The 26,587-nt window shown below is 40.5% G+C and overlaps 2 protein-coding genes across 5 annotated transcripts in view; both read right to left on the bottom strand.

Moving 5' to 3' along the window:
• Nucleotides 1-11: 11 nt before the first annotated feature.
• On the bottom strand, nucleotides 12-22,927 carry SEC61A1 (SEC61 translocon subunit alpha 1). Of its 2 annotated transcripts, none has more exons than XM_085235956.1 (12): nucleotides 22,788-22,927; nucleotides 9,574-9,641; nucleotides 9,157-9,222; nucleotides 8,978-9,056; nucleotides 8,008-8,139; nucleotides 7,144-7,253; nucleotides 6,752-6,905; nucleotides 5,904-6,064; nucleotides 5,493-5,690; nucleotides 4,889-5,080; nucleotides 3,162-3,238; nucleotides 12-2,333 (listed from the first exon to the last, which is right to left on the bottom strand). In XM_085235956.1, the coding sequence occupies exons 1-12, from the start codon at nucleotides 22,819-22,821 to the stop codon at nucleotides 2,147-2,149; spliced, it is 1,458 nt and encodes a 485-aa protein (XP_085092082.1). In that variant the 5' UTR covers nucleotides 22,822-22,927; the 3' UTR covers nucleotides 12-2,146. The 2 variants fall into 2 exon arrangements, with proteins under 2 accessions (XP_085092082.1, XP_010716832.1); XM_010718530.4 differs by lacking the exon at nucleotides 22,788-22,927 and adding an exon at nucleotides 10,734-10,887.
• Nucleotides 21,758-26,587, bottom strand: part of KBTBD12 (kelch repeat and BTB domain containing 12) — a 52,603-nt gene continuing 47,773 nt past the window's right edge. For 2 of the 3 annotated variants that reach the window (XM_085235954.1, XM_003210106.5), the window contains 2 exons: nucleotides 22,788-26,306; nucleotides 21,758-22,336 (listed from right to left, as the gene is read on the bottom strand). In XM_085235954.1, coding sequence (XP_085092080.1) covers nucleotides 26,137-26,306 — 170 coding nt within the window. In that variant the 3' untranslated portion in view covers nucleotides 21,758-22,336; nucleotides 22,788-26,136. The remainder of the gene's footprint in view (nucleotides 22,337-22,787; nucleotides 26,307-26,587) is intronic. The other variant, XM_085235955.1, reaches the window with a different exon arrangement.

Raw genomic sequence — 26,587 nt, forward strand, 5'->3', positions numbered from 1 at the left:
CAGAACAAGCATTAGCTCCAAAGATGTACTTTATTTCGTTATAAAGCAGATTGTTTAGGCATTGTTCTGTGAACACCCACTGTATGACCAGCAGGTCCCGCTCCCAGGACACAGCTGCTCAATAACAAAGACTCCAGTACTGGACAACAAAAATACAGATGCATAGAACAAGTGCTGCTCAGACACTCGGGAGCTGGTGGCCGAAACAGCAACCAGTGAAAACGGATGATATGGTCAAAAATATATGTCCAGGTCCAGCCCAGCCAGAACTGCACATCCAGAAGTTGAGTCCTTTTTATTACAAATAATAAAAAAGGAAAAAAATATCACATTGGACTTCTTGGAAAACCGACCAAAAAATTCCCAAAGAAAAAGAACCACACCATACTCCCTCCCTCTCCAGTCAGTCACTTTTAACTGTCCCTGATTTCACATCAAAAATCACAGCGTGGCATGACTGTACTTTATAAAAAAAAACAAACAGGAAAGTGACAAAGTAGTGTGAATCAACAGTGAACAGCTGGCAGTGAGCATTTCAGATGCTTTATCCCAATCCTTTTGTTCGTTTTCCCCTTTGTGATCGTTTCCCCGAGGTCTTCGCTTTTACAGACAGGTGTATTTCATTCTGAGTTTGCAGAATTCTCATGCATTTGGTATTTGAGCTCAGTACATTAACAAGGGCCTCTGGATGTCATCTGTGTTTCTTGGGAATGTACGAGTCCCATCACTCTGAGCAGAAGCAGTAAGTCACACACTGGCACAACATGCACAAATGCACACGAGGCATGGTGAAGCCGTGTAGAGAAACATCCCAACATCACAACTTCTAATTCTGGTTTCCACGTTGTCCAATACTGACTGCAACAAGATTTACAAAACCCGTACAGATATCTGCATTTGGTCCTAGGCACCTAATTAGTACTGACAATTTAAATGGAAAATTAAGCCTTTTACTGTAACTTCTCTATTTTGAAGATATGATGGTAGAAAAAAAGGGGTCCCAATACCTTCTGTAGAAGTACTTTTCAGTGCACCATTCAGGTCAACACAATTATATGATGGAAAAGCCTCCTCTGCATGACTAAGAGTTACTTGACAAGGGTCTCATATCTACAACTAAATACAAGAATTCTAGGAAAAAAGACATTCTTTTCACACTCCTTTGTATGAGCATGACTCAAAATTCACCAGATATGTAGACATAATCAGGTAACATCCTGATAACTGTAAGACCAGAATTTTTAAAACTGATGAAACATACCCTTAGGAAAGGATACAAGCAGATCTGCATCTGAGTTTCCATAACACGTATTTCTTTCAGCATCAGAACTAGAAGTACTAGAGCTAATGGCAAAGAGATCTAACTAAAAGGTTTTTACAAAGCTGTCATAATACCAAGTTTCAAAGGTGCCATATTCCTTAGGCACAACTGCTGGCACAATCTCAACTGACCTGAGTTTTCTGCTTACAGAGAAGAGTGATGGGAAAGAACACTTCATTCTCTTACCAAACCTTGACAAGCCTCAAGTCAATATTTGAGATCTGTCAAGGTCCAGCTCAGTAATTACAATACATTTGGAATTAGAGTTGCTATTTAGAGTGAAAAGAAGCAACTGCCTCCCAAATCTGCCATATTTGAACAAAAATACATCACAAAACCGAACGTATTAAACTTTGTGCTTACAATTGTAGTTATGGAACTCAAGCATTAGGGGGAGAGATTTTTACTCACTACTACTGCAATGGAGCTGCAAAAAAAAAAAAAAAAGGGAAAAAAAACCCTTCCAAACATTCAACCCTACCCACAGTTATTAAAACCTGTAAAGGGTTTCAGGTTTACTAATTTTTAGAGGGGATAAAAAAAATTCAAGAGTCATTGAACTAAATCCAATTCAGAAAGCTGATTCTCCTAACACATAATTAAGAAACAATTTTCATTAAAAAAACTGTGCACATTTTCCCCCAGTAATTTATAAAATGCAAACAGTATGCTAGAAAAGTTTGAACATAAGGAAATGCGCTTCGGAAATATTATTAAAAGATGTGTTCCTATAGAATGACATTATCAAGTTTACATTACTTCTTCACATCTGGATACTTTAGAGAGTGCTGTTCCCTTCTCTCCTGGGTCCATGAGAAGCTAGGTTTAGAAAAGAAGAGCTCCCATACTGCCAACTTCACTCTGTTCCTTTACAAATATTTCAAAGTACTGATAAATGATGGTGACAGCCAGCAAGATTCCAGTTCCAGACCCGATTGCCCCAAGGAAATCTGCCAGCACAGAGAGGGCACCAATGCAGAGGCCACCAAATGCAGCAGCTGTAGGAATGTACCTGTAAAACAAGGTGTGAATACAAAAGGTACTATTAGAATTTGCTCAGGATTATGGTAAATGTAATAGGATTATCACTGTATGGGAACCATGGAATGTATTTAAATTGAGGAGATGGGTGTTCCCTAGAAAGTCAGTCCCACTGAGAAAAATAACAACACAGATAATGTAAACCATGGTAGCATACTCTCTTCTGGTATAGGTCCACTAATCCAAGAGAAGGGTTGTACACTAGGACCAGTACACCAGGTAAGGAAAGAAAACCCAGCCTGAATGGAAAGAAAAAAGACGAGCTGAGAAGGCATTTCAGTCTACCAGGTAATTAAGCATATGTTAATGAGTATTAGATCTTCAAGACATTTGCAGATGATTGAAATCTAAAGTTGCAATAATATTCACGTAACGATTCTTCTAGAGATCAATCTCTGCTTGCCTCTACTGGACTTAAAGTAGCTGCTAATTTTAGAAAGGAGGACATAGAAAACAGTACTCTTAGGACATAGGAACAATCTTAAAATGCTGTTCGTCAGTTTGAAGTATAGTATACTTCCATCTTCATTGCTAACTTCCCTATAAATGTTGACATAAGGAAAAATAAAACAAGAAAATAAAAGCTCTGGAGTTCAAGCATGTTTTCTAACTGCAAGGCAACAACATCCTGCTGTGCAAGTCCAGCTACTAATGAGAGGCAGTGCTCCGTGCCCATGCACAGAACACTGAAGCTTAAAGAATAGCCATGCATTAGGGTCCAGAAAATGTCAGTCTAAGCAAAGTTTACAATGTGTTCTCCCATACTTTGCATAAGCAACTCGTGAAGGGCATGGCTCACCTGTTTAGTTCATGTACCATTGAAGTTTCTCTGTGGCCTCGCATTACCATTTGCTGTTCTTTCAACTGTTTGGCAACCTGCATTGAATAAAAAGCAGTTAAGTTAGGTTAGTACTATTAGCCAAGTCCACAGAATCTAGCACTATGGGAAACCACAGCAAGGCATTTCAGCGAGTTATGGGGTTTTTTCGTGTTTTATTTTTACATTGTTCATCTGACTTAAAAACAGCCAGTATTTTAACTTGGGATAATCCAGACTGCAGTCAGAGGCAATTCTCCATACTGTCAATTATGCAAAGCCTCTTGGATAGTTCCAGTCCTACTGAGAAAACAAAAACACGGAAACCAGTGGCTGTCCCACGCACTACATACTACTCCTGTTACACCATTACTGTTCCCATACTAAATACAATTCCTATTTTAGCACCAACTCCCTACTCTCTCCTGGTTAGGGTTTAGTTGATGTTGTTAAAACCATCTTATGAAGTGTGCATTCCAACAGTTTCCCACATTCAGCTGAGCTATTTGTGAGACTGTATTAGAAGGGAAATGGCTGAGAAAGGATCCCTTCTTGGAACACTACTCTTAAATGGTATTTCTGCAAGTGGATGGGATTACAATCGAGTCCTGCTAATATCTACTAACTACTGATAGGAACTGAAACTCTTATAGGTGAGCTTCTAAAGCTGCCTGTCACCCCATTCAATGTACTTCCAGATGATTAAGCTACCAGTTTTCCACTGGTATACTGTGAATGTATACATAAGTAATAGTTTATCAATTTTTATTTTTGATCTTGTTTACACCAGCATACTTTCCTGATACTGAAGAAAAGCTGAAGTGTTACAAGCTGTATCTCCATTTATTCTGAAAGAAAATCTACCTATAAATGACTGCAAGTGCCTCCCTGCACGTCTGACAGCAAGCAGCCAGATGCAAACCCAAAATGAGTGCTCATGCTGTTAACTCACCATGCAACTATCACATATTTGTTAAAGAATGGATTAAACCATTCCACATGGCTGTCAAACTTCATTTCCTGCCCAAAAACCATACAATACAAATATACCACAATGACAACTATTTTCCATCTTGTTTTCCAATTCCAACTGGAGAATTAGTTACTCAAGATCAAATGTCTTGGAGCAAATGGAAATTTAAGAAGCCACACATACATTAATGCACAGAACTACATTTTCAGATCTCAGATCTTTGAAGTTAAAAATAAAAACTTCTTGTTAATCTTCCCTCAAAACAAACTATGAGCTCTTTATGCCAGAAATGGATACTTAAGTTTTACCTGCAGGTTCCTAAGTGGCAACTGCCCTGTACACACTGCAATTGTGATTTGGTACTAAAAGCTTTGAGTGTTACCTGCTCTTTCCTCACACTCATCAGATTTCATGTAGCAGTGTCAGAAGTTTCCTAATACCAACAAAAAAAAAAAACCTGTATGTCTTTTGTTATTGTCACTGCTTTCAAAAAAAGCAGTAAAGAGAAGAGGGCAAAAATAAATAAGTAAAAAGTTTCATTTTGCCCTCACTCTTCCCAGTTATCATTTTTTTAAAGCTCTTTCTAATCCAAAAATCAAAATCACTGCTTACACAAATGATAAAAACTACTGTGAAGATCACCAGCTTAACAGTAATTTAAGAAAAACTCAGTATGTTTATCTTGCAACAGACCTGCTGTTTTTAATCAAGATATCATTTATCATTTTAAACTTACATCTTTGGCAGACGAGCCAGAGACTTCAATCCATGTTTTAGAGAAGAAAGCACAGGAACCCAACATAAACACAATATAAACAACTGCATGGACAGGGTCTTCTAACACTGAAGAAAAGGATTCTGGAGGTGACAGATAATAACAAAGTCCACCAACAGGATAAGCACGAGCAGGGCCTCCAGCTGAGGTGTCCTACAAAAAAGGAAGCAATTAGTCACCAGTTTTCTTGCCGTTTCTCAGCCATAAAGTTAATCCTGGGTTTATACCCCACCTTTACATCACTGTATTTCATTATCTTTACAGAAGCATACGAAGACTCAACTTCACTACCATAAGCAGTTTCTAATGTGGAAATGGAATACAGTAAGGAACAGTAAGAACCCCTAGGACAGTAAAGAATTTTAAAAATTAAATGAAGATTCAATATCTACAGCGAGTCTCACACACCATCATCAATTTAACAAATTACTAATCGAGAAGCTTCAGCATACCCCAGTGACCAGCCATAAAAATGTGCCTTTATGTTTAGGGAGACCATGTCTCCAAGTACACCTGTTAATGGCACTCCTACAGTGCTGTATGTAAGATCACAAGGAATACTCACAGACCAAGTGCCCAGCAGGCTAACCAGTAAGTTCCCACTGAAGCGTGCAGAAAGCATCTGGGAGATGACGTACAAGTTTGACACCAGGGCAGACTGAAGAATAATGGGAATGTTTGAAGTATAGAACAACTTGATTGGGTAGGTGTTGTACTGGCCACGGTAGCGAGCAGATTTAATAGGAAGATCCACTCTGAAACCCTGAAAAATTTCCAAAAGAGAAAAGTGCCTTGTTATAACTTGACAGCATGAACCCATACCACAGCTCATGAACTGAAAGGGCCAGGCCTTGACAACAGCAGAAAATAAACATGCAATCGTTTTTTTGCAAGCATGTCACTTCCTTTAAAAGGAAGCAGATTACACATCTATTTCCATAGAGACAGCTTAATAACTCTCTTTATTCCAACTGACCTGGAAATAAATTACAATCGCAAACACGAAGATGGTGGCGATCAGATTCATGAGGTTAGGGAGATTCTGACGGTAAAAGGCCTCACGAAGAGCTCTGACTTTGTCTGTACGAGTAGCCAGAAGATGAAACAGAGCAATGATGGCACCTTCAAATTCCATGCCTTGGGTGGAAAAAGAAAAAAAAAGAAAATCAATTTAAGCATGATATCTTTATCTTTAAATTTCAGTGCTTTGTCCAATTAGGCATTCTTCTACAGAACAGGACTCATAACAGAATTACTTCCATCCTTTTTCATATTAAGGGCACATTCAGAAATCCCCCCTGTATGAAACTAGAAACCAATCACAACCCAAGCACCAAATGGGATAACTTTACTGATCTCCAGAGACACAAAGTTACTTACACAAAGGTTTTGTTTTTTAACTATTTTCAAATGAGGGAGACAACATTTCTAGTATCATCTGTGATCAGCCATTGGCTACTGTTTGAATTTAAAAAATGCAATTACTTCATTTAAGTTTACTAGTATACATCAGCAACATGATTGCCTCCTATCAGGTTTGGAGAATAAGGGGTTTGGAGTAAAGAGTAAGACAAGGAACAGAAAGAAACAGCTGATACTTGTCAGTAAGCTGGGCAGCAGCTGCAATACAACAGCAGTCATCCCTATCAAGTTTTATGGAGACACTGTAGTTTAGGATTAGAAACTGGTCTTTTTTACTTTAAGAGATCATTGTACTATTCTATAAAAGAATGTAAAGAGTCAGAATTTTAGAAGGCTATGGGAAGAAGTTGCTGTGTTTATGTTCCATATGAGAAAATCATGAAGTTCTGATGCAAGCATTACCTCGTCCTGTGTTCACCGTGGTGGGGCTGAACGCCTTCCACACAATAGTCTCACAGATATTGGTAGCAATGAAGAGAGAGATGCCAGAACCGAGACCGTATCCTTTCTGCAGTAGCTCATCCAAGAGCAGAACTATCAATCCAGCTACAAAAAGCTACAGTAAAAACAAACAGGAGCATTACTCACATTCCTTTTTATTTTTTGTTAAAAAAAATTAATTCCTTTTAGAAGATTCCATTATGGGAAAGCAAGCACACTGGTATCTCTACCCTGCATATCTATACCCTGCATACACTGGTATCTCTACCCTGCATGTGGGTAAGGAGAGAATCCATAACACTGATTTCCTTGACCCTTTCAGAGGACAAAGAAGGAGGGAAGAGTAAAATTACCTGAATTGTGATAAGCAAGCAGATACCGGCGCCCATCTCAGATGGGTCTCCATACATTCCAGTCATTACATAGACAATAGACTGCCCGATGGTAATGATCATTCCAAACACTGGAGAATACAAAACACAATTATGTATTTGTTCTGAAGATTTATGTCCTGGACAATTAGACAAACGTCACATCTTTGTAGAAGTTGTGACTCAAGTATTTCCTCCCAGAACATTCAAGAGCAGGTTAAGTTTGCTCTCTGAAATCTAGCACTGAAAATACAAACATGCACAGACCTCAGAAACAAAGATTTAGAAGTAAGTATTTTTAGTTACTGAAGATGTCTATAAATACTGAAAATTGAGGATGTTAGGACATTACTTCAGTTATGATTCTTTCTTTCCCATAAACAAATCAGTAAAAAAGCTTTGGTGCCACACATTTGAGAATAGTCAAATTTCTCTAAAAGCCATTTATCCCATCTTGCTAAAGAACCATGCTTGAAAGTGTAAGGTAACAACTACTACAACTAACATCTTCACAGATACTACCTTTTTTAGACAAACACCACCCAACATAATTCAAGCTACGGGTCCCAAAACATTGCTTAATTTATTTGATGAGATTGCAGTACAAATGGCAGCTGCACAGATACTCTTCCTTTACAAACCTATCTGAAGCTGAATGCTAACAACCCAAAGAACAGCCAGTAAAGCTGCTGAAAGAAACATCTGTAGCACAGCATCAACACATGGCATGACAGAAGTCCGTACCCTGTACTGAACATCGGAGACCAAAGCAAGTTTCAACATTCTGTTGTTAGTGTTAGATTCTAAATCACCCTACCGTGGCATTTAGCATCAGCTGCTACTTACATTTCTGTGCTCCGTTGAATAGAGCTCTGTCCTTTGGGGTGTCACCAACTTCAATGATCTTGGCACCTGCCAAGAGCTGCATGATGAGCCCAGAAGTGACAATAGGGGAAATGCCCAGCTCCATCAATGTACCTGCCAGACACAGGAAGCACAGTGACCCTCCGAGGTGTGTGGGTATGATGCACACCGGCACCTTCTTTCCAAGTTTGACTTTCCACCCCTTGCCTCATACAGAGATGACACAGAGCTCCAAATATCCACACACGTAAGAGGTTCCCACAGTAACAGAAGCTTGTTAAAGTTGGTTTAATAAGTAATGCAGTACTTCTCAGTACCTTAAGAATCACATTTGCTGGAAAAGACTTTTGGTGTTGGAAACAGCTTTCCTGTTTACAAGACAAGGTAGGAATTTGCTTTGTCTTTGACAACCATCAGTAACTTCGTTATTTATTTACAAACAAAAAGCCCAAACATTTTTCAGGAGTGCTCCAAGCACTCACATAATCACCACACAATTCTTCATTTGTATCTACATTAAAAACTTTTGTCATAGACTGAAGTTAATAAAACAATCACAGACTTAAATCTTTGGTGAGGCAGACTAAACGACATCATCCAGAAAAACAGAGCACAAGCAAATACAGCTGCAGCATGACTGAAATAGCTTGGAAAGTACACAGAATCCTGCACCAGCAGCAGTGCTAGAACTATTTCTCCCCAGGCTCTTTTTCTCACAAAATGCTCCCTCATTTTTGCAGAGAATAGACTGCAGCCAGCTACAAAGCCATTTTGTCCATGAAAGCATGCCTTTCCAATCCCACACTGACTTATATTGTTTTACATTAGATAAAATTACTTTTTCCTCTTTGTTTCACTTTCCATTTCATTAAAATGAACCACAAATTAAGAACAAATTTGAAAGTGTTTTCTTCCATGTTACAAACATTTTCTCTTGGAAGACTGATCATACCTCTATTAGAAGCCAGAATCACTCTCATCCAGTAGAACGGATCTGCTGAGTCTGATGACATTATGCCAAATAAGGGAATCTGAATATCCAACCAAGAGAAGAAAACAGTTTTTAATTAGAGACTTTATAATACCCATTCACCATCTTAATTCTCCCTTAAAAAGAAGAAAAAAGCATACCTGACAACATACTAAGAAGATGAAGAGTGTGATAGCTGTCCATAGTACCTTTTCCTTAAACTGAATCTAAAGGAAAAACAAAACAACACATTGAAGAAGATAAAGCTGCCAATTTAGCAAGATCTAGTCAACCAATAAACTCTCACACTGATATACTGCAGCGCACTTTATTTTCTTCTGAAGGAACAAAGTGTAAGATACTGAACAAAATAATTCACTTTCATCCCTTCTGAACTGCATGCAGCCAAATCTCTATTGAACCTTTAATCCAAATAACCAAGTCTGTGCAAGTTAGAGATAGTACTAGCATTTCCACAGAAACGTGTCCTTCATCATTCTCCCTACCAAGCCATATAAGATGCCAAGCATCTTATATTACACAAATATAAATTTCTGAATGAAATTTCACTAACTTACCTTCCGTTCTGGCTTCTGGATTTCAGGCAGGATAACACAAAAGGGCTTGATTACTTCAAGAAATTTTACTGTAAGGGAATTAGTTAAAAGACAAAGTAAACACACACAACACTGGGAAAAGCTCAAATAAAATTAAATGCCACATTTAAGAAAAAAGTTGCCTTTTCTAGTTGATTTTTTTTTTTTTTAAATTCTCATGCAGAGGTATGCAGAAAAGGTAAGTAGAATATGGATTGAAAGCAAGGAAGAACAAAAAAAGAAAAAAATCGAGAGCCTTCTGCTTTTAATGAGCAGGTTGGCAGCACAGAAAATCTGCTGCTGTTTTGCACACGTGTATGTCTTCATAACTGAATTTCATAACACTTCTCAAGTACCAATATTTAAAAAATACAACACTGAAGATAGGTTAAAATCAGCAGTTGCCTTAAGGCCGTACAGCTCAAGAGCTCCTCCTCAGTGTCCACACACACAATGTTCTACTTCAAGTCACTTTACAGAACTCATCCTGCAATGACCCTCCCCCACATCACAAGGACACGTCCCCAACCAGAAAAGTCAAAGCTGCCTCAGTTTTAGGAAAAAAAAAACACCAAAAACAAACAACAAAACAACCACACACAACATAGGAATATGTGCAAAGTCACACACTGGCCACAATCACACATAACTGATTTTAAACTTAATGCTGAACTTCCCGAGGCCAGGCTCAGACTTGCACGTGCATCTGCGGATGAATGTGAAGGACTGAGACAATACAGAACTGAGACTCCTGGTGGCTGCCCACTTCCATACCGAAGGCAGCACTCCCATAACGCTTTACGACTAACCCATACAGAACTGCTCCATCTCAAATCATTAGTTGTGCTTTCAATGCCTTAACCAAGCTGTAGGAGAGGCTGGCAGCTGTGATAACAAGACGCTGTTCAGAAGGCTCTTCCTTTCATCCAGGAAACGAGTATTTCACTCAAGAAAAAGAAAGGCAGAAGGAGCCTCCAGAACTGAGGAAGGAGCCCGCCCGCCCTACGAGGCCTGGCCGCAGAGGGAGCGCGCAGCCCGGGGCTCCGGCGGGCTCGGGCAGAGCGTCACCCCGACAGCACGGCTCCCCGCCCGCCCCTACACCCGCACAGAGCTCAGCCCCAAGCAGACACCCCAATACTCACTCCCCATGGCGGCCGGGGACGGGAGCGCGGAGCGCTGCGGCGGCTGCCCGGGATGGACACGTCAGGACTGAGCCGGGCCGCCCCCTGCCCTTCCGCTTCCGCTTCCTGCCACGCGCCGCTGCCCGCACCGCGCAGGCGCCGTTCTCTTCCCCCGCGCCGGCCAATCGCCTACAACTCCCAGCATGCACCGCTGCCACAGCCCGCCGCGCCCGCCGGGAAATACTGATGTTTATTGGCTCCGTGTGGGTGAAGGCAACCAGTCGTGTGGCAGTGTGGGAATTGTAGTCAGCTCCCCTGGCCGCCATCTTATCGTGTCGTCTTAAAATCACCGGGTCCAACCATCAGCCCCGTGCCATCTAACCACATCCCTCAGTGCTGCATCTATCCTTGTCGTGAACCTCAGGCTGGGTTTAACACAGCTGAAGAAAGCTGAGCCTCTTGTGAAATATAAAGCACTGGTAAAGAGGTGCAGAAAAAGTGCTGAGATGTAGCATGTGTTTGTATCACAGAATCACAGAATGGCCAGGGTTGGAAGGGACCTCAAGGATCATGAATCTCCAACCCCCTAACAACCCCTACTCCAACAAGTGAAAAGTAGTCCCATGCACTTCTTGCTGAAGGTGTTTTTAAGAGTAACACAACGTCCTGTCTGCTTTCCAGGCATTTAGAGAGGGACTTATCGCTGCCCTGAAAACTGAAGGTAAACAGAAGTTGGACGAAAGCAAATAAAGGTGCTGATACAAGGGAATTACTCAGCATAAAGACTGCGAAATCCACTGTGGTTTCCACAAATCTTGTTCCTTTCTAGGCACTTAGCTATAGTTTGATTAGTCGATCCCTTCTTTCCTGAGATTAACTTTAAAATTAGCAGACCTAATTTCCATTTCCTGATAGGTGGTGGTTGTTTTTTTTTTCTTCTCCTTTTTTTCATTTATTGTAATGGATGTTATATCTGCCTGCCTCAAGTCTTCTGAAACTGTGCATCTCTTCTAAGAGTTATCAAAGACATCCACTGATGGCACTGAGACTGTTGTAGTCAGCCCTTGTCCAGTGAAGCTTGCTTTAAAATTTCCAATTTATTTAGGATAGTTTTTATCCACTCATTTCCAATTATTGAGGAAGCAGCTGTTTTTCAAATTACACACTCTTAGACAGAGTTTACTTCATGAGATATTTTTGGCTTATTAACATAGGGATTGACACCATTTACCAAAGGCAATTGGTGGAAGAGAAAGGAGAATTAGCAGTAATTTTGTGGAAGTCTGAACAAAGAAGCAAGAACGGGGATCAAAGACAGAAGCAAACAATGACATGCCAGAATTTTGTGGAATTTATTAAAACACGGGAAACTGCTGTGAGAGGTGGTGATAACATCACTATGCCAGATCATGGTTAAGTTAAGGATAACGTGGCTTTATTCTTATCTAAACAGCTCTCTGCTTCTAGCCACTTATAAGTCAGGTGAGTAGGTCACTGTCTAGACTCCATGCTCAGTGGAGATGCTGATGAGCACCTCTGGAGAAATGTTGACTCCACTTATCTTACACATCTGTGTAAGGTGTCTTCTCAAAGATGTTATCTCTGAATCAAGCTTGGGCATTTTTGAGAGAGTCTGAGGGGAAGCTTGTCAATCTACTGTTTCTATTGTAATTGTTCTTTTGACAAATAGATAGTGTCAGTCTCTAGGGCCTCGGTCTATTTCTCCTTCACAGTGATAAGTCTATCCTTAAAAGATGGCTTCCCAGGATATAAAGTCACACTTGTTCTTTATGCTATGGTGTTATTTTTTTCATCTGTGACATACAGATAGGTTAAATAAAGGGACGTTATTCTTCACAAGGCCCATCTGTTAGACATATGGATTTCCTGTTGTTTTTTAAAATAATTTAATGCAATAATGTAATTTGATACTAGATGAAAACAAACCTTATAATTTCATATAGAGTTGTCTACTTAGATATGGAAGCTGAAAATTCAGTAGTTTTTGCTTACTTCTCTCTTTTGTCCATTCTGAATCTGAAAAACTTCACATTTGGGAATATGAAAATACAGTACTATGGCTGAATTTGCCACTGATGTTCAATTCTGGAAATAATATGGTTTATGAAAGCTTAGAAATCTACAGTGAAAAGCCTCTTTTTTTGCCAACTGAATTTAAAAAAAAAAAAAAGAGGGAATTCAGGGTCGGCTGTTTTGTGTCATCAGCTGTCACTGCAGAACAGAAGAGTAAAAGAAACTGAAGATACAGTTGTTGGGGAATTATTTTGGTGACGCCATGTGAGACACAGGGTCAAGTTTCAGCTTACTATGACTCCCTGACTTCAGTTTATCTTGGGATCTATTTTGGTAGCCAGTCACACTTTGAGTGACAAAAGTGGCATTTGTAAAACTAGGGTTGATTTTCATAGTTTTGGAGTAGTAGCGACTGCTACAAGAGGACTCAGTCTAGTACAGCGACAGCTGGTACAACTGGAATAATGATGATGAGGCTGGCATATAATAAATAAACAGCTCTTTAGAAAAAAAAAGCAGTATCTGAGAAGCAGATATAGATATTAAACAACTTATTTTCATGCCTTGATTTCTTTGAACCAAATCATTTCCTCTGTTGTAACCAAGTAATCCTGCTTTGAAAATAGTGTAATTTAGGGCCATTAAAATCATTAATATTCACTTAGTGGCTTTAAATTTTGTTAGTCAATGTGTTCCACTATTTCACACTGTGCAAATCTTCAGCATTTGCTGCAAAATTATATATCTCAATATACCTCTATTACATTAGTACAAAATTGACATTTAATTACTGCTTTTGAATTGTCTGCACTCCGTAGTTACTGACTACAGATGCTGGACCCAATTGTGCTGAATTGCACCCTGATGCAAACAACAAAGGCTGTATGATTGCTTCAACAGTGAGAGGTAAAAAGCAGAAAATAGGAGTGGAGAGTAGAAGTGAAAAAAAGGAGCTTAGATGAATTTCTCACTGCATCCAAACAGCTCAGTTTAGTTGTAGTAGCACCGCTTACAAACTGTCCACAGACTGTTTGAAGAGGTCAAATTCTTCCCATCTGTGACATGCTCACTCTCTGTTCCCATTTTGCCACTTGTTACCTGTGTGACAAAGCTTTCATGCTGCATTGAATAAAGGCCTTTTTTACCAAAGAAGCTAAAAGAAACTCTTTTAAGCTGTTGTTACAGCATGTCCCAGGATGTCTGGAGGAAAATGAAATCTGTTTGTTCCTACACATGTTTGTGTGCATACACACACACATACAGGGACATGCACCTTACAGAACGGGGCTAGTTAATAGATGCAGCATTGGGCTGCAAGAGGTACCAACTGAGCTTTGTACGGGTCTGTTTAACAGCCATATTCATATGCAGGCTCTGATACTTGATGTACAAACCAGTAGTAGTCTATTTAACCACAAGGTGGAAGAACTGCTTTACTTATAATGCCATCTCAGTGTGCGTGAAGTACAAAAAACTCTGCTGGCAAGTTTTATTATCATTATTATTAGTTATATGGCATCAGTGGGACCGTTCAGGACCAGGACTGCACATGCTGAGTGTTATATAAACATGGCAATCCTGCCAAGAGCTTCCTAATGGTAGCTGCTATTGCTGCACAGAGAACTTGGGTCTGTGATACTTGAGGAGATCACTGTGATATGTTTCTCTGCATAATCCAGCTGTGCCATTGGAGACCTCTTCTTTGGTGAGGTGTTGAGAACCACATTTCCAGTTAAGTATTATAGAGTAATATTTTCTTACATAAATTTCAACTTGTACTTTATTGCAGAGCAATGGAAAATGCTGAGTGAAGAGGTCTTTTTGCCTGATTGAAGCAATTATTTAATTTGTCTTTTCTTTTTCTTTCTATCCAATAAAATCCTCTGCTTCTTTAATAAAAGGACTATAAAAATGTAAATTCCTTCTAGCTGAGGACATGCATTCTAAAAGATAAAACCTGCATCTTCTATAAGGGATGCAATTCAGATTCTTTCCTAAATACAGAAGATTAAGAAATGCAAAATCAGATCCTACCCTGAAGTTTACAGAATTGTGGTTATTTGCAAAAAAAAAAAAAATAATAATAATAATAAAAAAATCCAATTTAGATATCTAAACTCAAATACCAAAACCAGTGTTTAAATAGAATTGCCCTAGATACATCAAAAGAAGTAAACTTAGCTTCCCTGTCAGACATAACCCCAATGCTGCAGTGCACAGAAGGATTTCTAACATCATTACCAGGACATGAGAAGTTATCTACGTCTTTGCATGAAATGTTTTGAATCCTGAGCCCCTGTTATGACTCACATCCCTATTTCTCCAACTTGTTCACCCAAGCATTCCTAGAACATCACTCTGCTCCCTGCATTCATGGCAGTGCTTCATCTAGAGCACTTTATAATACTGTAACTTGAAAAAGAAAAAGAGACCACAGAGAAAGGTTATTTTTCACGTTCCACTTGTTTTACTGTGGCTGCCATTACTGGATTCTGTAAAAATGATACTAGAGCTAATTACCCCAAGCATGTTCACAGTTGTAAGTTGTAGTTCTTAAGAACTAGCTTTCAGTTATATGATCTGTTTTTCAACCATCAAACTGATCAAAAATCATCAACCGTCAAAAAAGAAAAATGTGTGAAGCATTAAGAAAAGAAGTGCCTGTGCTGGAAATATTGACTTCAGATTCCCCTCAGTGCCTGTAGCTGAGTAACAAGATCCATATATTTCCAATAATTGACTCATTTACATAAAAATCACTGCCAGCTTGGCTGTAGCTGGCACCATGTAGAAACTGACCAAGATTAGAAATCATCACTGCCAAACTTCTGTACACCTTTTCAGATGGGGCTTTTGTCACAGAGCATTCATTTGCTCTAAAATTTTGTGAAGCATTAGCAAAAATTCCTTCTGTGTTAAAAACGTATTAAACCTATATTTAGGACTGGAGAGCTACTCATAAGAGGAGTCTGGTTTTCAAATTATGTTTTATATGGTACTGGATCTCTTTGCTGCAGCCCAGATGTTCTGACAGCAGTCAGAAAATACACGTACATGTGAAATTGTGGTTTTGATTATGAAACAAGACTGAATTCTCCCTATTTTACAGATATTTGCTTCTTGCTGAATAATTCTTTGATTCTTTCACTTTGCTGTCTTGGCAACATAGCTTTTAAATCCAGACTGTTTGCAAATTACCTTTTCAGCTATTGTTTTTTTTTTATTTTTTTTTCCCATTTTTGGAATTCTGAGTAGCAGCAGAAATTTATCAGGTAAATTCTATCCCTGGCTTTAAGACCAAAGCTGAAACCTGAGCTGTTTGATTTGGTATACAATGAATAAGGTTTGATTTTATTTTTATTGTATGTTGTTCAATCTCTTTTGTGAAACATCTTCAAGAGCATTTGCATGAGAAACACTTTGCAATTAAAAACAGCATTCTATTTCCAGTTCTTCCATTTTAAAAAGTTACTGTAACATTTTTATTATGCTTGCTTATCTCCATGATATACCACTGGTTGGCAAGCAACTGCAGGTGTAGGGTAGTAGAGCTAGATGTCTCTGTAGGTTCTTCTAACAGCTTTCTTTCACTGAATCATCATAGAATCCTTTGAGTTGGAAGGGACCCTTAAAGGGTCTGATCCCCTGCAATGAACAGGGACACCCACAGCTCCACCAGGTGCTCGAGCCCATCCAGCCTGACCTTGGGTGGTGGCACCACCACCTCTGTGGGCTGCCTGTGCCAGTGCCTCACTCAGCCCTGGCTGTAAAGAACTTCTTCCTTATTTAAATCTCCTCTCCTTTAGTTTGAAACTATTTCCCCTTGTCCTGTTGACCTTTCCTGGTACCACAAAAGTATTCACTGTCATTAACACAGTGACCATAACTTCTACATTCTGACTGTGAGCAGTCCCCAGGCAGCAATATTTCCAATGGTCTTTCAGTTCAATTTTGTTTCAACTGATAGAATCGTAGAATGTGTTGAAAAGGACCACCTTGATTTCCATCATGTTTGTTGTAGGATTTGTTAAGAATGCCCCTCAAGAACCAACTATAATTTACATAGGGCAGGCTGTTGTTGTGGATGGTTCAGCAGTGGGTTCCCAGGAGCTGGTTCTTCCTCTAGACCTGAACCACCTGTATTTCTCAGTGGAAGAACAGTGGCATTCAGCAGCTGGATGGTTTCAGCTTCTCAATCAGATCTACAAAGTGTCTTCTTGAAACCATCTTTCCTTTTAAAAGTTGCAAATTGGATACAAACAAAATCAATTACTTGCTACATATCACTTTGTCTAATTGCCTTTTGATCACTGTTTTCCTTGATCCCAGAGAAGGCTTTTAGAAGCACTAACAGCATTGTTTTGATCCTACTCTTATTACAGCCACAGACACAGAATTCTGCTGGATCACATCCTCTGAGTGGATCTCCTAATGCACTTTATAAAATGCATCCAATAATCCAATATGATTTAAATACACACTGCACAGATGGTTCCAAAAATGCTAGCTGCAGCTTCCCTTCACATTCATGCTTATAAGGATTTACTTTCCTTATAAAAATAACGTGTGTCTTTATCAGGCTTTATCTAGCTCAGCTGAGAAAATAAAGAGGTAAATACGAGCTGACCTTGCAATCTCACAGTAGTACAAGCACATTAAATTCTTCCTTAAACTCAAGTGAGCAGGACAGTGGCCAACTGCAGAGAGCACAGAGCTAGCACGCCGTGCCAGCAACGCACCTGGTGGTTTGCAGGTTTTACTGAACATTGCTGTTAATGCTGACTTACCTGAAATAAGGAACGAATAAATCAGATTAAAGATTGAGCTGCCCAGGAAAGCAGCATTAGCACAGAAAATTTCCTGGCAAGATCACTATTATTTTGTGTATCAGATGACTGCTCCATGCTGCAGTGCTGAGCAGGGGTGGAGTCTTAACCCTTTTTGAAATGTATTTGAACAAAAACCTTTCAGAAGGTTTTATCATCTACAAACACTTGAAAAAGAGTGAACCTCTTATCCCATGGTTTTGTTCATATGCTGTTTGGCCTCTTTGTATGAGAGCACGAGGCATCAAGCAGCAAGCTATTAATGTCTGAGTCATGACAAGGCTCTGCAGCAATTATCAATCTTTGATTGTACAGTCTTTGACTATTCCTCCCCTTAAAGTACTCCAAAGAGCAGACTTTACAGCAGGCGACTTTCAGGGCTGAGGTGCACACTGGTGCACCCAGGCATGGTTTGATAAGTGAATTTTCAAGCGGCTGTGCTGGCACCATCAGCTGCTGCACCACACACCCATTAGCAGCGTTTGTTTCTTTCTCTGTGCCTCTTTGTGCTGTGCCAGTATACACAATTCTGTGGCTTCATGGCAACACGGATGATGAAACGATCTGGCTGCAAAAGGCTTTTTGTCAAGTTCTGCAGCTGAGCTGCAGACTTAGCTTCCTTCATCTGCACTTCGGAGTTCTGACTGCACCGTGAGTGGGTCTGGCTTAGGTACTTCCATTCTGCTTTTAGTCATATCTCAGAACTCACAGCAGTTCTTATGCAAACATTTCAAACAACTAGAGGGTAAAAAAACAAGTTATATTAACGGGAATTCTGCCATTGATTTCAGTAGGAAAAGATTTGTCCTTAAAACATCAATACTGAGGAGCGTTGCAAGGAAGAAGAAAGTTAAGGATCCTTTAACATCTGCATACTCTCAACATAAGCTAGAGTTCTGTGATTCTATGAAGGCAAACACCTTGCCCCAGAGAGAGCTTACAGAGATACCACTCTGTGCTTCTAGCCTGTCACTCTGTAGAAACTTAGAAAAATACAGATAAATGATAGACACTGAAATATCTGATATAACATTTGAGACTCAGATTAAATATGAGCTTTCTCCCCTTAGGCCTTAAATAAAGAACTGCTCCTTTTGTTTTCAATGGGCTATTGCTGCAGTAAATTAACCAGGAGTAAGGCAAAATGAAGAATGAATGGAGCAGACTCATCTCAAATGGTAAGATATGATGCTTGTTTGGGAGCTCCTTCCATTTGACTTACCTTAAATCTTTGTGCTCTCTCTCCCTGTTTGGGGTGTAGATAACACTAGTGCAAAATTCATTTGGCTGATCTTTAACACTGCTAATAGGAATGATCTGGAGAAGAGAACATGAAAATCACAGGCTATTTAGTCCATGACCTTCTTATTCAGGCTCCCAGCAGGGAGACCAGCCATGACAGTGGGTTTTTTTCTGTTGATTTTTTAGCATGTTGACCTGTTCACTAGCTATGGGATTGCCAGGTAGTAATGCCCTGAGCAGTGGTCACAGACAGCCATCTACAGGGAGTAACTCTTGGCCTGCACAGTGTTTGTCCTGAAAGGTGTAGGTCCCCATCACCAGGCCGTCACCTCTCACCTCATGCTTTGTTTCCTTTCCATCCTCACCAGAAGGGTGAAATCTTAGCCCTTAGAGATATTTTTAGGCAGACCTTAGGTCTGAGTATTACAACTTGCATAACATGAGAGAGAAGCATCTGCCCTATTTTTTATTTTTATTCATGGAACTCTTTCTGAACTGTTTTTTTTTTTTTTTTTTTTTTTTTTTTAAGACTGTCAACTAGCTGCTGTACACAGCAACTTCCAGCCTAAAAAAAAAAAGAGAACACCTGGGTAGTTTTCTGATCAGTCCCATCATAGAATTATCCTGCAAACTAACTGCATTTATTTATTATGTTGTTTTGTTAGGGCTTCTTAACTGCAGGGAAATGCCAGTGCGTCTCCCTGCCTTAGTTACAAATGTTCTCTACCCTGCAAAACTTCTTAACCTGAAAGATTTTTGGACTCTCAGGTATCATGTATTATAAATTACCTGTCAGTTCAGCTAAGATTATTTACTCAGGCACACTGTGGGGAAGGCAACATAATTCCTACTATGAATTCAGCAAGTCAGCAAGTAGATGCCACATTGTTTACACTTCAGCAATATCTAAAGCTCACTTATGCATCTCCTGTAAGCAATTTCTTGGATGGAACAGTGCCTTTTAGCGGCCAGTTAAATGCATTACAGATTGGTTATGGAAACCCCCCGGAGACTCAGAGCAGCTGCTTTCCTATCAATTCAGGTAATTCAGGTCTCAGTTATCCATTAAATCTGCTGTACTTCTGTCAACCACCTTCTATTGGCTTGAGAGCAGTTGTATCTATCTAAACAGCATAATTTATTAAATCAAGTCTGCTTTGAGAAACATACACTCCTTCTTTAATTACTGCTGTTTAAATTCACCCTCAATTAGCGACCTCACCATTTGCTGAGATTACAGTGATTGGTATCCCTCACTGTTTTCTGGGAAGGGGTGAATGAAATACCATAGTGAGCTGCAGACACATGGTCTCTCCTTTCCCAAGAGGGTTGAAAATCTGAATGCTGTCCACAGCTAAAATGGAGGGAGATGGCAGGGCAGTAATATTATTATTCTACCACTGTATAATATTTTGTGATCTCTAGATCTCAGCATAACAGTACAGCCATCACCTCCTCTAAAATCAGGGCAGACCCACAGAATGAGCAGACAAGGGGGATGAGGGGATGGGGAATAGCTTTAAACTAAAAGGAGGGATTTAGTTTAGATATTAGGATAAATTTTTTTTACTCAGAGGGCAGTGAAGCACTTGCATCACTGCCCAGAGAGCTGTGGGTGTGCTCTAGAGGTACTCAAGGCTAGGTTGGATGGGGCCCTGGGCAGCCTGAGCTGGTGGGTGGCAGCCAGCCCACAGCATGAGGTTGGAACTGGGTGATCTTTAAGGTCACCTCCAGCCCCAACCATCCTGTGATGAGCAGTGGTGCACTGCTGTAAACATTTCACATGGATGAACCTAGATGATGCCCAAGACTAGGAACAGAGCCCAGAGGTGTGGATTTTGGATCTGTGCTCTACTTATGAGCCAGCACCTCCTTGCACTCCTCCTCCTGCTGCTGGGAAGCCTGAGAGCCCACTGAGTGGATATCAGAGCTGTTTTATGTTGGCATTTTGCAGTTGTTTCAGCCACGTTCTAAAGGAATGAGTCAGGGATTTGTCTATGTGGGAAGCAGTTTCCTCTCACATTACCTTATGTATGGATGAAGTACATTTCCTCTGCTATGAGGTTGCTGATTGGGAAAATGAAGTAGTGTGGCTGATTGTCATTTTAGCGGCTGTACTTGGATCCCATTATGAAAAGCCCCCAGCCCCAGGAGGCTGGTTTGAATAACCTATTTCGTAGAAAAGCTGGTGACATCACTCGCATTCTTGTAAGGAATGACTAGAAAAGGAAAAAGTGGGGAAAAAATGCCAGTAGTTAATGTGATGCATTAGACACCGTGTTCTTCAGTGAAACCGTGGAAGAAAATCAGTCTTGAAGACATGAGCTATAATGCAATAATGAAGACAGTTCCCTCTGTGCTTCAGACAGTTTTTGTAGCAACTAGTGTTCAAGAATCAGAGATAACGATGACAGCCTGTGCCTGCAATCATTACAGCTATGGCACACACAGCATGCAAGGCATTTAATGTCAAACTAAGCAGCATCATGCTGCAAGACAGCAGCAAACAGAGCAGGGCTCACCTGCCTGCCCAGCTGGGTCAGAGCCAGAAAGCAGAGATGTTGCAAACAAGGTACACTGTGTTTGCAATGAGTCTGAGCTACAGAACTTGGGTTGGAGGCGTGCTATGGTCATCTTCCATCTTCAGAGTCGGTTTGTTCCTGGAGTAATGGGCTCGTGAGGAGCCTGGCAAACACCCCAAGTGGTCATGGGAAGCAAAGGGGAAAAGAAGGAGTGGATGGGCTGAGGCAGGAGCAGGAGCAGGGAAGGTAAGGGGAAACAGAATAGACCTGCACAAATACTTCAGGAGGATTCTAAATGGACTACAGCCAGCAAAATATTTGGAGAAGGAAGAAGATATAGGCCAGGACTAAAAGATTTCCCCAAATGTTCCTTAGCTCAACAAGGAATTCCAGCTTCTTTATGATTTGAGGCCTGGAATAGTTCCGCATTTTTTAAGAACAGCACTTTATTTGAAGTATTTTGATTAGCTATACAGAAGACAGGTTGCCAGGTAGGTGTTAAAAAGGGATTCTGCTGCTGTCAGTAAAGAACTTCCAAAAATAATGTTATACATATGTATAGAAAACGCATACAGGTATACATCATGGAACACTTAAAGACATTTCTGTTTGAAGGTAATTTCTTCTGGCAAGGCAGCACAGCTCAGCACCGTGCTCTCTGCTCCAGCAGTACAAACACATAACCCAGCATGGCCTTTGCCATGGTTGCAGTCAAGGGTTGTTATTAAATCTTTCCATCAGACACCCAGGCAGAGCAGTAAGCACATGGAAAGGAAGGAAGTGTACTTCTATATAGTCTCAGTGTATATATTCTCCATTTTCCAGTATTTCCTTTGCTTTCAACCTCAACATGTCAAATGATTGCAAATTGCAAACGTACCAGTTCCAGCTGAGCACAACTGGGGGTGAAATAGCTTTTCTTTGAAGCTACAGCTACAGTCCACTTGAAAAGCTGTAGGGAGAGCCACAGAAATGCACAAAGAGCAGCTGAAATTCTGACCTGGGGATTCAAAGCATTATAATTCATGAAATGAATTTTCAGAGGAGCTCCATAATCCATTAGGAGAGCAACCTATGAAAGAGACCTCATTGCTACAGCTAAGATAGTAATCACTAGGTAAATCCATATTAAAAGACTTCCAGATCAGCAGAAAAACAATACAGGCCTGCATAAATATACTTTACAATTTTATATACTTAAATGTATTATTGTAACATTTGCTTTCCTTGCTTTTCAGATGATCAAGAATCTCAATACACAGAGTAGAGGAAAAATGTAAGATTAAGATCCAGAGCACAATCCTTTTACATCTTGAATTCTTCCTGGGAAGTGATGGGAGCATCACTGCACCCACCTTGGCTCCTCTGTGCATAACGATCTGGGAGCAGCTCCAAGTTTCATTGCTGGGGGCTCAGTTTTAATCTCCCTCAGCCTGTTGCCTGGAACATACCTGGGAGTGCAGTATCCATCAGCTTTGTAAGCATCGAGGCAATTTTCTGCTGGCAAGCTGAGGCATCCTGAATGGCAGAATACAGCTGGAACCCACTCCAGAACCTTCCCCGTGCATTTCAGTGTTGCACATAGGAAATTGTGCATGTGTTTGCCTTGCACAGGCAGTGACTGAGCCACAAGCCATCATGGTAGTGGCATGTGAGAACGCATAGTCAGGTGCCTGTGGGTCACATGTGCAGGCAGCTCTTGTGACCTGATGGGTGAAAACAGAAATCAGAGACTCACAGGGATCCTTATGGAATCAGCTATGTACTGACAATGTCAAAATAAAACACTAATAGGAGAGCTTCAATTCGCTTTTCATAGCTTTCATTTTTTTCTTTACTCCCCATGCACCACGTGACCAGTAACCTCTCCAATATTTTTTTATTCTAGTTGGCAACTAGTGATGTACTTCAGTGTTTCAAGTGAAACTGCAGCACATGTCTTTGCTTAATAATCCCCCCATTCATTCCCACAGCCCATAGCTTGCCAGCACTGCTTTGTTCACATTTTAGAATTATGGATGATGTCAAGGCAGCCTTGATTAAAGGCTCAGCTAACTGCCGCTCAGCCGGAAAGTGGCTGAAGTAAACTATTATTTCAGTGAAGCACGCAAGCTTGGAGAATGCATATTCTGTAATACTCCTGCATTAGGATTCATAGTAGAAGAAATTAAGGCTCTTAAGGGCTTTCCCAGGAATGTGAGATTGCCCATGAACGTATCAGACATGCAACATTCACATACTCTTGGGGGGATTTTGGCTAATATTGGTACCTCTCAATAAACATGCTTTCAGTTTCTTCCTTCCTTCCCTCAAGCTTTCCTTTCCAATTTAGAAATTGTAGTCGCCCCAGGGGCAAACAGTGAACTAAGTGGAGTCCACACAACGTTTTGAAGTTGGAATCTACATTGGTCTGACTGTTCTTCTGTTCTAGACATTTAAACAAGAAGAAAACAACTCCCTGCTGGATATATAGCTGGTCTGTTGGACGGAAACCGAGAGACACTGAGTCCTGTCAACAGCCAGACCAGGCAGGCAGAAGAAAAGCAATGCTCTGTGCACTCAAGGGCAAATGGCTTTCCAGTGGTGCATGAAGAAAACAGAAAAAGGTGATAGTGCATCTGTAGGTACTGTATGAGAATTTGGTGTAATCACAAGGAAACACACAGCATTTTGGCTGAGAGCTGCTCCTCGAGCATTGCTTCTTGCTGGCTTGAGAACTCTGCAGGGAAATCATTGCCTATACTTCACAGGAATAATTAAAGTTTAAAAAAGTTCCAATATTGCCTGGTTAGTCAGAAAACAATCTATTGCTTTTGTTTAAAAACATATTTAAATAGATTCTTTTTTCATCTCCTTAGTCTTATATCTGCAACTGTGTTTTGTGGCCAGAGTGGTTGAGACTCACTTGTCACAGCTCTTGTCTGGACAGATAACAACCCACGTATCAACAAAGAAAATAGAGCGTCTGGATGATGTGGAACTGCTACAAACACAAATGTCTGCGTTTAGGCTGAGACACTCATTCTGCCCAGGAAACAAAGGGAGAGAAGAGATCAGTTTTTTGGCTCACTTTTACTTTTCTGCATGTTTTCCTCAGTTCCTCCCACCAACTCCCTTATTGTCTGAGCGGTCCTCAGCATGTGATAACTGTTATCAGGTGAACTCCAGTGACCTTCCTGCTAATTGTTTTTATATGACAGATTAATATTCCCATTGGATATCTTAAAGAATAGATCATGAATCAGAAAAGCCGGGACTGGGGAAAGGCTTTTGGGTCATCCTCTCCACCTCTCCCTGCAACAAGCATTGCAATTAAAAAAAAAAAAGGCAAAAAAAAAAGCTATCATTTTTGTAGCCTAATGTGTAGGCTTGTAAAAGAAAATGGAGGTGCTCTGAAGTGCAAATCCTGCAAGTGATTACAGATGAACTACCTGATGGATTTCCTCATTTATTTGCAAGTTATTTCCTTACAGTTTTTTTACTGTTTCTGTAATCATAAAAAACAACTTTTTGCTGACCGTAATGGTTCTTCTGCTATGTTCTAGCTTACTCTTACAGTGTTTGCCTCTGACATTCACTGTCTGTTGCAGCATACAGTCATTTGCAGTTTCGGCCCCAGAACACAACAGAAATTCCCAGTTCTCCTGTCCACACTGCCCAGGCAATCATTCACATGTATTCTGTGATGTAGGTACCAGGGGATGATGAATAGTTATTGGTAGCTCAAATAAGACAGCTGTACTGGTAACAATTTCCTAAGCCGCTGCCTTCAAGCCCTAGAAAGGCTAGCACTGCTTTAAGAAACAGTTTGAATTACTCCTCTTCACTGCAATTATAGCCAATTCCATTGGTGCAGAATTTGCCTTATGTTATTTCATTAAAGCTACTTCTATAAAACCAACTAGTTTACATAAACTCTAAATGCCTGGTGCTTTTATCCTTTCTCTGTAGATGCAGAGCTAACACTGTTTCTCATTTATTTTGTTTTCATTTACATCCCCTTCTTTATCTGACCACACAAGTTTCTGCCTCATGACAGGTAGTATCTGTGTGAAAATTTAAGCAGCTTCTCATCTTTGGTGCAGGATTACTAAAGGAAGACTCGCACCTGTCTTGTTGCCAGAAGACCAGTTTTCTACCAGCACAACTTCAGCTCTGCTGCCAAAGAAGGGATGCCCTGACTATGGGTTAGATAATGTTTGCAGCAGCTAGTGTACTTGGCTAATGAACCTTGGCTAATGTTTTCTTTTTGTTTAAACAAACAAATGCTCTTCTCCATCTTCCCTCTGCTCCTGCATCAGCCAATTTGTTGCCTTGGTACAGCCAGATTGGTTTCCATCAGATGACTTCAGATGTTTCTTAACTCCCTCAGTAGACCAGAACCCAGTGAGTTGGACAGCAAAGGAGGGTTTCTCTTGGCTAGAGCTTTCCTTCAAACATGGTGCTCTTCTGCAAGGTGAGCTCCAGGCTGCTTCCATGCCTAAGGCACAGGCCTGAGAAGCACACTTAGGCTGCACGACCACATTGCAGCTTGAACAGCCAAGAGGCAGACCAAGAGACAAGGCAAACTCAGCTCTCAATCACAGAAGTCCAGAGTACCAGTGCTAGCAAATTAAGCATCATCTGAGAAGCACATTGTGAAGGCAATTCTGTGCTTAAGCTTGTGGTACAAACTTCTCTCCACGGCACCTAGCCAAAGGAGAGAATGGAGCCACTGGCTCCATCTAGAGCCAATGCAGCATTTGTCTCTCCAAATTCTTCTCTTTCTGCAGAATCTGGAAGCAGAGAGCCACTGAACATTTACTGGTCCACTAAATCAGGAGGAGGAGGAATAAGATCCCGTGGATTCAGCCTAGCAACAAGGCAAACATCATAGCTGTCGTGCATGAGGACATTGACGGCCACCACATTCCACTGGTTCTCCCATGTATCTAATTCGAGGATCTCTTTGGTGATGACTTCGTGACGAGCTGAAATGCAGAAGCAACAGCAATCAGAACTGCAGCCAAACAGGATCGAAGAGGTTTGCAACAGTATTATTACTGCTGTCTATGAGGTAGCAATGAAAAGTTTCTTTATGGTACCAACAGCTACACTGTCTGAGGAGTATGAAAGTTGATCATAGAATCAGTAAGGTTGGAAAAGGCCTCTAAAATCATCTAGTCCAACTGTCCATCTACCACCAATATTGCCCACTGAATTATGTCCCTAAGTACAATATCTCCCTGGACACCTTCAGGGACAGTGAGTC

Source organism: Meleagris gallopavo, chromosome 14 (genome assembly GCF_905368555.1).
Source record: "Meleagris gallopavo chromosome 14, MGAL_WU_HG_1.1, whole genome shotgun sequence".
NCBI classification, from domain to species: domain Eukaryota; kingdom Metazoa; phylum Chordata; class Aves; order Galliformes; family Phasianidae; genus Meleagris; species Meleagris gallopavo.

Bases quoted from the DNA above. Each gene is read 5' to 3' on its own strand.
- SEC61A1 (XM_085235956.1), bottom strand. From the start codon at position 22,821: ATGCTTACAAAGCTGATGGATACTGCACTCCCAG. The intron at 9,057-9,156 runs GTATGCTTTTTT...TTGGATATTCAG, and splicing joins TCTTCTTAGTATGTTGTCAG to ATTCCCTTATTTGGCATAAT. The intron at 3,239-4,888 runs GTAAGTTTAAAA...TATTCAATGCAG, and splicing joins CTGGCTCGTCTGCCAAAGAT to GTTGCCAAACAGTTGAAAGA.